The sequence below is a fragment of the Agelaius tricolor genome, unplaced genomic scaffold, assembly GCF_023055355.1.
Source record: "Agelaius tricolor isolate 1412-34295 unplaced genomic scaffold, bAgeTri1.0.p SCAF_18, whole genome shotgun sequence".
In the NCBI taxonomy this organism is placed as follows: Eukaryota; Metazoa; Chordata; class Aves; order Passeriformes; family Icteridae; genus Agelaius; species Agelaius tricolor.
The window spans coordinates 4,690,990-4,705,171 of NW_027269278.1; the positions used below are offsets into that span (position 1 = coordinate 4,690,990).

The 14,182-nt window shown below is 40.1% G+C and overlaps 1 protein-coding gene across 3 annotated transcripts in view; it reads left to right on the forward strand.

Moving 5' to 3' along the window:
- Positions 1–14,182, forward strand: part of SLIT3 (slit guidance ligand 3) — a 494,398-nt gene that overhangs the window by 330,368 nt on the left and 149,848 nt on the right. For all 3 annotated transcript variants that reach the window (XM_071443101.1, XM_071443102.1, XM_071443103.1), the window contains one exon: positions 5,122–5,193. In XM_071443101.1, the coding sequence (XP_071299202.1) occupies positions 5,122–5,193 (72 nt within the window). The remainder of the gene's footprint in view (positions 1–5,121; positions 5,194–14,182) is intronic.

A 14,182-nucleotide genomic window follows, 5' to 3' on the forward strand; every position in this document is an offset into this window, starting at 1 on the left:
ACATGCAAGAGCAATCATGAATCTTCTAGCTTCAAGTTCAGTATCTTCATTTGAGAAACATCTTGGCAATTCTGTGTCGAAATCACTGGGGATTGCACAAATCATCTCTTCAGAGCATAAGCAACAATGGAATTTGGTTCAGGATGCCCAACAGTGCATGAAATCCTTAATAATGCTTAATTTCACTTCCTATTATAAACGAAGTGATTTAATTAGTTGTTAGTCTGCTCAGACTTCAAACCTGCTCCCCCAGAATAGATTTGGAGTTCTGTTTCTCCTCCCATCCGTCTCTCCCTGTTTGCAGCACGCCAGGGTGGTGACCCCAGCTGGAGCAGGAGCCAGTTCTCTCAGAGCAGGGAGGAGGTTTTGCAGTGCCTTTGATGTGCTGATGTTGAAATGCTTTGGCTGTTTACAAGAAAACAAAGAAACCTGCTGCAGCTTGTTTTCTCTGTCGCTTAATCACCATAGATATCCAGATAATTCTTCCTTTTATTACTCCTTTTGTTTTCTCTCTGGATTAAAAAAGTAATAATCCTGATGTGTAGCAGTGCTGTCATGCAGATAACACGGGGCATTCCTCCAGTCAGGTTTTTCTTTCATTTTTGACTGATATGTGAGAGATGATGTGACAGCTCCACGATGATACAGATCATGGTAAAGCAAGCTAGCCCTGCTTGCCCTCAGAAATGGAGATATTGCTGCTGCCACTGGAGCAGTAACTTCCAGAAGTCATGCAGGCTTTGTAGATGAGTGCTAAAGCTGCTGGAAAAGTGCCTTTGCAGCTCTCCTCTGATGGGAACAATGCTGGAATTAAGGCACTGTCAGCTCATTTCAGAGAAGGCACTGGATTATCAGATGGCTTTGGGAAACTGAAGTCAGCTTGCAGCACACATAGATTTAAGGGCAAAATTGCTGTGTTTTCCAGTCCCAGTTTAACAAGTTCCTTGAGCTGAAGAGCTGTAAATATGGATCTGAATATTTAACAGGTCAAATCATCAATCTTAGATGGTCTCTATTCTTCTGTCTCACTTCCAATATAGCTGTATGTATTTTTAAAGAAGTGCTGTATTGGATAGTAAGATGGTAATTTCAGTGAATAATGATGGATCCCTTTTCAGTGACCTAAATTGTAACTTTTTTATTATTAAAATCACTACATAGTTCTTTCTAAGGTATGACTAATTTTAGATTTTTGTGATGTTTTACTGTCTTTTCATATTTCATTGATGGGTGAAGAGTAGTTTTATGGGAGTTGACCAAAAAATACTCTTTAATGTAGATAGCTGCCCTATCCAACATAGCACTTGCTATGTGAAATTATTAATGTTAGAATTTTGCAGCAGAATTCCATTAGCAAGTGGTGCTAACAGCTTTTTGGGATATAATTGGCATACTCATTGAGATCTGAGCTCATCCTGAAATAATAAGTTATTGTGGCAGATGATCTGTGCCAAAGCTTAGTTAGCATGACAGGATCTTGTGGGAGAACTTGGGACAGTATTTGGGCTGCAGAATGTCCCAGAACAAACCTGATGTTTTGCCATTTGTTTTCTACCTGTTTGCTTGTTAAAGTTTATTTCCTGCTGGACAGTGAGGCCCTGGATTGAGCAGCAGTTCTGTTACACATGGTTTTGTTGAGGACATTTGTTTCAGTATTTAAAGAGATTATTGACACCATATTTTCAAGATTCTCAGTCCTGTTAACACAAAAAATTTACTTTGGTGAAAAGATTATATCCTCAAACAAAAGGATCCTTTTCCATCCTTTTCCTTTAGAGGAAGGGTAAGTTCAGTATCACTGAAGTTTTGTTAGCCTTTCTTCATTTCTTTCACTTGGATTTCAATGAACAATGCCATAGAAGGAAGATTTTCAATTTAATTAATGGATGCCCTACTGGGGGTAGAAATGCAGAGCATTAATATACTTGTTGTTATTGTAACCATTAAGTACTATTATAATATTTTATATCATTCAGGGTTTTAGCATAATCCTGTAAATTGTATTGTATTTTTCTCCTTCAGGTGAAAAAATATGCAAAAATGTTAGTGATAATAGTCCTCATTTGCAACTCTGTACTCTCTGTATTTTGATTCTTTACTGAGTATTTCCTGCAAGATAATGAAGTTTCCTTTCCTTAGCTAATTGGATAACTGAGACTAATTATTAAATTAGATCCACTTGTCCAACATAATCTTGATATGACTTGATATTATTAGGTCAAGATGATTGCAAAAAATGTATATTAATTCAAATCCTGTACTTGTATATAGCTGCATTTTGCTGTTCAGAATTATCTCTTCAACAGCTTCCAGGATGGGAGGGTTATTTTGGTGATTAGGTTTAGTAAAGGAGCTGAAACCTGTTTTGTCTTGGGCTTAATCAGAATTGCCCACATTTCCTGTCTCTGCTCTTCTGAGGCTTTTAACTAACAAGTTTGTAGAGCAAGAGTAAGAGCCAAGTATATGGAATAACTTTGAAGGTTGTGGTTGCACCTCTCTAGCTCTGATGCTTGTAGTGGCATTTCATGTTGTCAGACTAATTTTACCACATTTTAGCAGAAAACACATTGAGATTTCACAGGCTTGCCAGTAGCTCTGTGGAGTTGTGACATTTTTAAGCAGCTTCCACAAACTAAACTGTGTATGACATGGATTTTGCTGAGTACTCTTGTCAAATGAGAACAGTCCATTTCATATGTTGGAGATAATCAAGTAATCTGTTTTTAATAATGTTAGTCAACAAGAGAGTATTCAACCAATGCTATTAATAGTCTTGCATTTGGCTGCATCTAAAAATAAATCTGTTTTGTTTCAAAACCTTTTACAGTGAAGACATTTAAGCCATACAGTCATGTGTTACTCAGCATCTTGCAGGGTATCCTTTCTCTGCTGGTACAAAGTCAAAACCAATTTATGTCCCCAGCTGGTGACTGAGCACAGGCACCCTCCAAGGTGTGTGCAACAACCTTTTCAGAGGTTTCTGTCATGCTGTCAGAGGTGCAGGGAGGGAGTGTGAGGTGACTGATATCATCCCTGCCCGAGTGCAATCCTGATAATTTTATTACATTTCCAGTTGAAGAGGCACACTTCCCCTGAGTGATTCTGAGATAGCCTAAACTAAGAGAATGAGCCTTCTGTCATCTAAATTGTCCTAGTTGTGCAGCTTAGAAAAGCCTCTGTCTGTCCTGATGTAAATGAAAGACAGAATAGGACAATCTCACCAAAGCAGGCCAAACGCAGGGAACAGAAACACCAGGACAAAATTGAATCCCTTTCTCTCAGTCAAGTCAGAAGGAGATGGAATCTCCTAATCTGACAGCAGTGGAACTTGGGCTCTAATGGAAAGGAAATAATGTGTCTAATTATCTTCTAATGCTGATTGTAGTGCAGCTGCATGAAGTGAGCCCAGCGTGGCGTTTCTGTCGCTCAGGCACCATCACTCACACACTCCTTAGGGTCCAGCCAAGGGAGGGAGGGAGGGTGGCAATGCTGAGCTGCAGCAGCTCACTAAAACACTGCTGAAATGCTTCAATCAAAAGCTAGATGCCCCTTCTCAGATGCTTCTTGTTGTTCAGCAAACTCGCCTTTTCCAGTGATTTTGGCAGATTTAAATTCCTCAATATTTAACATTCCTCAATATTTAATATTCCTCAATAAATAGATAGGACTGATCCACTTCTGCTTACTAGATAAAAAGCAGCAGTCAGTCTAAACAAGTTTCACAAAAACCTGTATAAAAACAAAAACAAATGTTCCTACTTTCAAGGTGCCAAGTTTGGTTGCTGTAAGTTGAGCTGCAAAACCGAAACATTCCATGAATCCTGTCCTGCTAGGCAGGATGTTGTAGCAGAAAACATCAGTAGATTGCAGAGCAATTCTTTATGAGCTTTAAAAAAGAATCAAACCTTAGAAAAGTTACCAAAAAGCAAACAAAAAAATCCCACTTAACATGCCTAGATTTGAAAAGGGTTTGAGGACCTCATTAAAATTTATCCAACATAATTTGTAGCTCAAAAATGTAGAGAATGGAAAACCTCTTAATTTTCTGATTAGTAAGTTCTCATTCAAGTGATGTTTTATTTAGAGGCTACTTGGATCCATAGCACGTGCCCCAGTGGAAATACCAGTGAAGATGTACAGGAAATACTGCATTGCTGCAGCTATCAGTGGAGAGATTGGACACTGCTGGTGCAAGCTGATATCAGCCATCAGGGAGGGCAGTGAGGTGGCTGAAGGTTGAGTCCCAGCTCCCACCTGGTTGAGCTGATGGACAGAAGGTCTGGGTGACAGTGACTGTCACAATGGGGCCCCCAGCTCTGAGCTCCTGGGTGCCAAGTGTAGTAAATTGGGCTCCTTGTGTAAAGTTACTGTGGCACAGTCTGCATTTATCCTTGTGTTCTTGGCTGGTTATGATTCAAATGGAAGAGTATTTTCCAAACCAGGAGCTCACTTTAGTTTAAAAATCCAGCAGGCACTCCTGCCTGAGTCCCACTCACAGCCCAGCCAAAGGGTGGGTCTGCCTGGGCTCCCTGCCAGGGTCTGCAGTGGGCTGGGGTCCCCCCAGTGCTGCTGCCTCCAGAGCCCCACAATTCCCACTCAGCTGCTTGAAGGCTTCCTCCAGTGTCTGATCTTCACCAGACCAGTGCTGAGTGGAGTTTGTGCTGTTTGTTTTTTCTAGGCCACTAAAGCCCAGACCCCAGAGGAGCAGCTGAGCTCCCTGCTCTGGGATCAGGGGCTGGGGACTCTGCATCATCCACTCTGCTCTTACCAAGCTGCCCTTCCATGCCTGCCCTGCAGTGTTCAGACCCTTTGTGCTTTGTCTTTTGCAGTGCCATCTCCAGTATCAGTGGCTTTGGGATGGTTTCATCAGTGCCACTGTTGTTCTTCATAAAAACCTTTTTTAACATCCATAAAATCAAAGCCCTTATTAAGAAGGGGACTCTCTATTGAGGCTGTGGCCTGTTATTCTGCCTATCTCTGGCCTTACATACTTCATCATTTCTCTGAGATAATATGATCTTTTATTTCTGTTTTTATATCAAGTGTGTTCTTCCAATACAGCTAAAATATTTTCATTCAATTCCTGTTTACTAACATTTTTTAAAATCTTTCTTTTCACAGAGACATCAGCAAGAACCAAATAACTGACATTGCACCTGATGCATTCAAAGGCTTGAAATCTCTCATTTCATTGTAAGTAGAAAATAGAACTGAATGGGCATTTGGGGAGAGCTTGCATGTAAGAGGAATAAAAATGATAATGTGCTGTCTGGGGGAACATATGTTTCTGTGTGCAACTGCCAGCTTGTGTGAAGCATCTGATCTTTTGTAAATGAAAAATTTTGTAAATGAAAAATGAAGTTCAGAAAGGAGGATTATCTACAAGTCTCTCATAAGGCTGCTGAGTTCTGCACTTCAAATCACTTCAAACATTATTCAATCTTCTGTACCCGTGCACCTGCAGGCTGCTCCATGCCCCCACACTGCTCATGGCTCACCAAAACCTCACCTTAGGCATGACTGGGGCTGTCAGGCAGGGGAGAGTTGGGGAAATATTTCCATACTGGATTTTTCTTCTATAGTAAAGAAATTACACTTTCTTTGGAGTTTTCTGGTTTATTTGTTTTTTGGGGTTTTTTGGGGTTTTTTTGTTTGTTTTTTTGTTTGTTGGTTTGGTTTGGTTTTGGTTTTTTTGTTGTTTGGGGTTTTTTTTGTGGTGTGGGGTTTTGTTTGATTGGTTTTTGTTTTAGTTTTGGGAGTTTTTTTGTGGTGGTGGGTTTTGGTTTTTCTTTTTTTCTTCAAGCTAGCTAGGGAAGGACCTAATCATAAGAAAATGTTTATATGCCTTAGCTGTAATTACTACTTTATTAAGCTGGAAGGGGACTAAGATATAATTTCATACAGGAGATAAAAGGAAGGTAGAATCTCTTGACAGCCATTTGTTTCTCTTTATAGAGCACAGAAAATGATTTAGCACCAAGTTGAATTTACATGCAGCTGTGTTTCAGCCTAGGTACCCACAACACTATTAAAATAGTTGAGCTTTTAATGGGAAAAAAGAGCAAGATCAGAAGCTGAATATTGAGGATAAACTAGAATAGAGTAGTAGAAACGTTGAGAAGAGGAGAGCACAACTAGAATGATATTTACCTGTGTTAATTTTAAAAACAGTATGGAAACAATTATCTCATTAACATTCATATAACCCAGCTTGGTTTCTAAAAACTGTAGTTTATTTCTACAAGTTGACATAAATTTATTTTCTGAATACTGGATAATTCTGAGAAACTGAATAATTTTTTGGCTAGAAGAATATCAGAAAGTTATTAAGTACTAAACTTCCATGTTGCAGTAAACCTCTGAGCCAGAATGCAGAAGGATTGGCCCTTTTTTGTGCCCTGAATCCAGCTGGGAGAATGCCAGAAATATATATTAAGTGTTGCTGGTGTTTGTTAAATAGTTCAGGCAGTGTTATTCAACATGCTGTGGAAATGGTCAAATCCCTCTCTGCTGTCTGGAAGCAATTCAGCAGGAGAGTGACATTTACTGAGGGCTACAGCTCTGGCTTGGTATGAAACCACTGCTGATGCTGCAGTGCTGCAGCTTCCTGTCCTGGCACAGCTCCTGCTTGGAGTGAGCTGGATGGGCAGGACATTTCCACTGGGCTTGACTTCCCAAGGCAGAATTTATTCAGCTTTAGCACAGTTCATTCAGATACCCCCAGGAGGCCTCAGGAGTGTGGGACAAAACACATCAGAGTGGACAGAGAGGAAATGAGAATATAAACTGGGCAGGAGTTTATGGTGTTTTGACTTGCAGACAGAAGCAAGTGACATGACTGTATTCTCTGCCCAGTCATCCAGGGCAATATTTTAAGTAAATGATGATTGAATAAGTTCATATCCAAGTGGGTGAAACAGTGCTTTAGTTAATGCCTGTAGGCTGTGGCAGGGAGATGAGGTGCAGCACAGCAAAGGCTGTAGCAAGGGAACTGCCTCCAAGTCTTCCCTCTGCCTGTTTCCCTCCACCACAGACACACAAAGCTGTAAAACATTTTCTGCTCTCCTTGGCAGCCTTGTTTCTAGGACAGTATCAACTTTAGTCTTGAAATTATCAGCCTCCTCCTCTAGGGTCAGTGATCAGCGGTGTTTTTACTCTCTTTTGAAAGGTTTTGCCCTTGCTGTTCATTGCAGGTAGGTCTTAAAAATGTTTTCCCTTTAGTTGCCAAGCCATGGTTAGTTCCCTCATCATTCATGAGCTGTCACTCAGACCTGGCAGGTTCCTCTCTCTAGTTATTTCAGTTTCTGAGCCCTGTGTATCATTTCAAGACGAAATGCTGGTCAGCAGAATCTGGGTTTCTCTGAAGAAAGCTTGCCCAGGTGAGGACACCTTGGATTTGCCAGCCCTCCCAATGTCACTGCCAAAGGGGAAAGAACAAGGAGGCAGGAATGGGGTGGGACCAATGGTTTACCAGTGTGTTCCCTCCTAGCAGCTCAGTCTTGTGGGTGCCCAAGGCCCCAGTAACTTCACTCAGCTGTGAGCCCTGGAGGAGCACAGCTCTGCATGGGAGGAGCAGCTCTTTCTGTTCCTGCCCCTCACTCAGGTGGGATTGGTGCTTACATTTCAATGAGGCATCATTGAGGTTCACTCTCTGCACAGAGCAGCTGGACTTGCAGCCAGTCAGTTCCAACCTGAAGAAAGGAGGAGAAAGGATTAATGCACAAATGAGAATAAGCAACTTGGTTTCCATTAATAATGGAGTGCTGCTCTACAGCCTAATATCCCTGTGCTTTTTTTGTCTGTTTTTATGCCCACTTTGTGCTCCTCCCTCTGCTCCCTGCTTGCTGCAATCACAGTGCTCCCTGTGGCTCTGGGGAGCCAGAGTGCTCCTCTGGAAGGCAGCCAACCTTGTTAGTCTGCCTGCCTAATGCAGGCCTGGATTTACATCCCTGGGTTCTGCTCTGCTTTCTCCTGAACTCAGCCTGGCTTGGTGTTTCCAGGCAAAAATGCTTCTCAGAGCACTCTGCCTGTTGTACCTGTGCTGAGATGGTAGGAAAAAAAAAGTGCATTGCAGTTTTGAAACATGGGGATGTTTATAACAGAAGCTGTTTCCTCTAAAAGGTCAAAAACTTAAATCTTTTAAAAGTGCTAAGTGATCCATGTGCTAGTAGGCCATAAGTTTTTATTGTAAATCTATATATTTTCTCTAATAAGAAATTCCCCTATAGGAGTCAAACAGGACACAAAATGATTATACTTAAAAGGAACCATTTCTACCTTGGGTTTTCTCTGCATTTAGCAAAAAAGGCAAGTTTGTCCCTGTAGGGTAGTCAAGACTTCTCCATTCCCCACATGCAGGAAGAAATAAGTTATTTTCTTAATGCCCATTTTTCAATGGATTTTGTTCTCTATTCATATTTTTCTTTGGATCAAGAAATTTCTACTTAGAAACATTTGGGGATGCACATAACTTCTTTTTGTCCTGGTTGTTACAGGATAAGGAACTGGAATCATTATGCTTTAAGAACTTTTTCCTGGAGTTCCCTGGCTTTTCCTTTTCTTCTTGTTGTGCTGGAAGAATTAGTCTTGCCATGCAATAGCTCCTTCATATAAGTATGAGAGCAAATAGTTCCCTTGCATTGAGCAGTGTGGCAAAATTGGTTGGTTGAAAAGGAATGTGTTACCTGAATTTGACGGAAAAGTTTGAGAAACACTCTGTTTGCAGTACCTGGTGTTTGTGTTCCAGGGTTAGCAGGGCCTCTGCAGGAGTGGTTAATGGTTAATAACAGCAGTGGTTAATAATGTTCTGGCATGGGGGACAATAGCAATAGCTCCATGTTTCAAGATTGCTGCACATACTTCCTAAAGTAAATTTATTTTCCATGTAATCAACTCAGAATCTGTCTGGTATCAGTGAGAGAATTGTATCAGCGTTTGGTTATTGTTAATAGTATCAAAGATAAATGTAATTCCTGGGGTCAGTGAATGTCCCACAAATGTAGGTTTGGAAGGCCATATCCAGACTGTCTGGGGACATTTTATGGGATATGACAAAACAGTCTAAGCCTTCAGGGTGTTAAACTGCATGAATAAGTTTTAGACTATTGCAGAGGGAGAATTCCTTTGGTTTTGTTCATATAATGAATTAAGCTAGTGAACACTTTAAAAGCTTAGATCAGCCTGGGCACAAAGACAAGAGACAGCTTAGGTTTTGACATAGCAGTCCCATTTAGACCATCATCTCCTGGGTGATGATGTATGGGGTGTCATTCATGGTGATTTGAAATCTGCAATAAAACACTGTCTATTGCAATAGCTGGCAAACTTATTTTAAGGTAACAAATTGCTTTGGATAGTTTTACTGTGATTTATTTAGCTTAGCTTGTTCTGAAGAAATATGAAATAGTGCAAGGGGGAAAAAAATTACAAGTCTAAGTTTTTTTTAGATATTAGAAATTTATTGCTGTTTTTATCCCTATCAATTTGTCCTCTTCTGAAAACCTGAATTCGTGTTGAGCCTGTGCCATTGTACATAGCTTGGGAAATATAATTCTTCCTAGCAAGAATTGTTTTCACAGTCTGAAGGAAAGTTAAAAGCATTCTGAGGACTGAAAAAGACATTGCATAAAGTCACAATTTGACACTTCAGTAAGAATGTTTCAGCCCAGCCAAAATAAAGGAACACTTAGCTGGAAACCATATGGTCTAAAGTAAGGGATTCTGTGCTAGGCTTTCATACCTCAAAAAACTCAGTGTCACCTTCAAGGGAAAAATCTCTGTATTCTGTGATCTGACTTAATGAAGCAGCTAAATTGCAACTCCATTTGCAAGTAAGGAAGCTGAGGAGCAGAGACATAAAATAAAGAACACAGCAATTGCTGTTTCACACCCTTCGAAGGTGGCGTGTTAAACTTGAGTGCATCTGAAAGGCCCCGTATTGGTAAAGTCAGTGCAAATTCCCCCTTTTTAAAATGGTGCAAGAGGTCAGAATGGATAGAGACTGTGAAGAATCAGTGTAAATTTCATGTTTTAGGACCCTTCTGCTGAAGGTTTGGTCCATCATTGATTATATTCTCACCCAACATATTTGTGCTATGGGTGCTTCCTGTGCTTTCTTTGTGTGTGGTGTGTCCCAGAAGTGCAGATCAATCTATGCAGTGACTATTTTCACTGTTTAATCTTTATTTTAGAATATCATGGGTTAAACAGCAAAACTTGAAGCTTAGTAGTAACAATTAATTATTTAATTGGAAATTTAATATCTAACATGTCTTGGGATAGATACATCGTTAGGGGATTATTAAAATATGATGCCAGAATCAGCCTAAAGAAACACAATGCCTCATTTGTGACTGTTTTATATTTGTAAAACCTCTTGTTGCAGATCCATAATGACTCTTTAGGGTGCTGCTCCCAGGGATTTCAGAGCTTGCAGTGCTGCCAGGGGTTTGTGCTTTATGTGCTGTGGTATTTGTCAGACCCGTGGCTGACTTACTCTCCTAAAGATGAGGAGCCAATGAAGAATCAGGAGCCCACACAAAAAAAAACTTAGCAATTTTTTGGTGTTCTAATAATGTTCTAATTCACCGATTCACTGTCTATTGGCAGCAATTACTGAAGTACTTTTATTTTTATTACATGTTAACTTTCCTAGTGTGTTTTTAATTTAAAAAAAAAAATGCTTTGTGTCTAAAATTTCAGGTGCTTTGGGATAGAAGAAGAGTTGTGTTCCTGTGCCAAGCTTGCACATGAGCCAGGACACCTGCATGTCCTGCAACACGTGTGGGGAAGCAAGTGAACACCACTTTTAGAACTTTAAATGACAAAGGGCAAATCTCCTAAAATTTACCTCTGCTGGAAAAAGCACTGGAGATTTCAATGAAGCTCTTGAATTGAATTGGTCATGTTCCCTGCTATATTGCCCTTTAAAGTTGGTGTTTGGTTGTTTTTATTTGGTGTGGTTGTTGGATTTTTTTTTGTTTGGTTTGGTGGTTTTTGTTTGCTTTGGTTTTGGTTTTTTGAGGGGGTTTTCTTGTTTGTTTTTTTTTTACTTTTTTGGGGGTTTTTTGGTGGTTGGTTGTTTTTTGGTTTCGTTTTGTGAGGTTTTTGGGGGTGTTTGGGGTTTTTTATGTTTGGTTTTGGGGGGTTTTTTGTGGTTAGTTGGGGTTTTTTTTAATTTTGGTGGGGTTTTTTTGCGGGGCTGTTTGGGGTTTTTTTTTGTTTTGTTTGTTTTTTGGGTTTTTTGTGGTTAGTTGAGTTTTTTTAATTTTGGGGTTTTTTTGCGGGGGTGATTGGGGTATTTTTTGTTTTGTTTGTTTTTGGGTTTTTTTTGTGGTTGGTTGGGGTTTTTTTCTTTTTTTTGTGTGTATGGGTTTTTTTTGTTTTGCTTGTTTTCTTTTGCCCTTTTGGGTTTTTTTTGCGTGTTTTTATTGTTGATTGGGGGTTTTTTTCTGTTTTGTTTTGTAGGGGTTTTTGGGGTGTTTGGGTTCATTTTTTTTCTTTTCTTTTGTTTATTTGTTTGTTTGTGTTTGTTTATTTTTGTCAGGGGTGTTTGTTTGGTTCCTTTGCCCGCAGAGCTGCTGCAGGGGTGCAGAGCAGGGAGAGGGGCAGTGATGCAGAGGACAGGAGAGGACAGGAGGGTCCCTGTGGCTGCCCAGGGCAGCAGCAGCAGCAGCTGGGGCAGAGCCCAGTGATGCTCCTTGCTGGGACTGTGCTCTCCTGGCTGACACAGACACAGAGCTCTGAGCAGGGCAGGTTTTCTGTGCTTTCCCTGCAGCAAAGGGCAGTGAGAGCTGCACTGAGGAGCTGCAGGGCAGGGCAGAGCTCCCTCCCTGTGCTGCCCAGGCATGGCAGGCAGACATGGCATCAGCTCATTTGGCTCTGTGCACTGCTGAGCATGAATATGAATTAGAGACAAGTGCCTGAGCTCTCATACTGACTTTTGTTTAGCTGCTAATCTGTTTGAATGCTAATGTGCCACATGCACATAAGCCAAATTAGTTTGGAAAAAGCTTATTTTCCTTTTTGTGGCTTCTAAAAATCAGAGCTTTGCTTTATTTGATAAGCTACTTTGATCTATTTTGCTCAAAATAATAAAGAAGTTGTATAAACACATCCAAAGTTTAAAGTTCAGTAGCACACTGCATTATAACCTTTTGCTTCTCAAATTAAAAAAAAAAAATTGCTCTGAGGGTCTTATTTTGACATTTCTCCTCAGTAGTGCCATAGGACACAAGTGGTGATATTTCTCTAAGGTTTTGTTTTACCTCTACAGCCAGAATAACCCTTAGGCTGGAGTGCCCTTACTTTCCATGGGCATTTTGTAAAACTTAGCTCTCAATTCCTCTTTGCAGCTGTGCTGTGCATTATTGATGAGCTCTGATGATCCTGCTCCTTGACAAAACTGAGGAAGATGTTTCTCTGACATCCCAGAGTTTGCAGTCTAAACTCAGTGTACAGATGACACACTAAAGCTAAAGAAAGCTAAAGAAGGGTTTTTCAGGAAGACGGGGGGTGAAGAGGAAGCGTGCTGGGTTCTGTGGGCATTGATGTTTTAACCTTTTACAAATATTTTATTTGCAGAGGTTTTGCTTCTGCTTGCTAATACAGGTGCACACATCTTTGTGCAGAAGGAAAGCTATGAGCCAGCCTTTCACATGTTGGTTCAGAGCCCAGTGAAATCCAGGGACTTGAATGTTCTGTCTAAATGATCCTGTTAAACCTTTCCAAGTTCAGCCACCATTTCTGTCCAGCTTTGGATGGATTATAAAAATCTTCATGTATTGCATTACATTTTGTTGAAATAGGAAATTGTGTGTGTTTTCTGAAGCTAAAGTTAAGAAACAATCAGAAAAATTTGGATGCATTCATTGCTCACAAGAAACACTAATGGGAGCAGCACATTACAAACACCTCCTGACTCTGTACTAGATAGAGAAATTGTTACATTTGTTTAGAGAAAATAAAATGCTGGATGACCCTGAGTTTCTTGAGTAGCACTTCAGTTCCTGCTAAACTGAGAAAGTAATGAAAAATTGGGTTTCAGTTTGGGTTTTGGTATTTAAATGGTGTTGCTGTGTTTAGCTCAGAAATGAGCTGCTCTGGGAAGGCTCCCACAGGGGTGAGGGGCTCCCAGTGACTGATGAAGAGCAAACTGAAGTGGTGATGCTCTGGGAAGGCCAGGGGGTATTGGAAATTGTCTGCTGTGCTAAGAGTTTGGTTTTCAGCATGTTCAGCTCTCCCTAATATTTCAAATGTTGTCAGGCAGGGTAAGCCAGGATTTCAGCCAACATCCAAGCCTCACATGGTCTTTTGATTCATTGCCAGCATTAAAAAGTGAGGGAATCAACAAATTTAGTGACACATAAGCAGCAGAGTTTTGGCATTTGCTGGTTTATAACCATTTGCCATGTCCTTTGTAGAGCACAGAAATGCCATAAATCCTGTTTTTTCCCCAGTTTAAAATGTTTAGGTAAGGAAAAATGTTGTCAGAGGGAGCCTCATCATCTCCCCTTTCACCAGGACTCACAGAAGCTCCTCAGCCACTCTCTGGTTTTTACAAATGATACCAACCTGCAGAAATGACATAAGCTCATACTTCAGCCATGATTGAATTTCTGGTGTTCCTGTCATACATGATTTTGCTCTGATCACTGGGTAACACATCTCAGCATAATGGTGGTTCTGTCTCTCTTCCCCCTTCATTCAATATCTAAGGATAATATATGTGCATTGCTCCATTAAAAAAAAATGAAATATTTTTAATGTTAAAACTGAATCATGGATATCAGGTCATATATTTATGGTTGATTAAATATACACAGTGACTCTCATTTTTGTTATTAAAGATTTACTGATTTTTATAACTAAGCTATACCTAAATTATTTTTGAGTTCCTGAAATATATGTCTATTTCCAGTTCAGGATAAATCTCTTTATATTAGTTCATTGAAATGGTAACAGCAGCTGGTGAAGCCATAATATTTTATCCAATGATGCCTGTGTCACATTTCATGCCAATTACTGTATCTTAAGAGACACAGTTATATGAAATTTTATCGACAACCAGCTTGTGCTCTCTGGCTTTTAAATTCAGTATTACTGAGCAGAATTCTAGGTTTTTACATCAGACAATGTGCCTTTCAGTGGCTAAAATATTTCTAAAGAGGATGGAAAAAAAAAT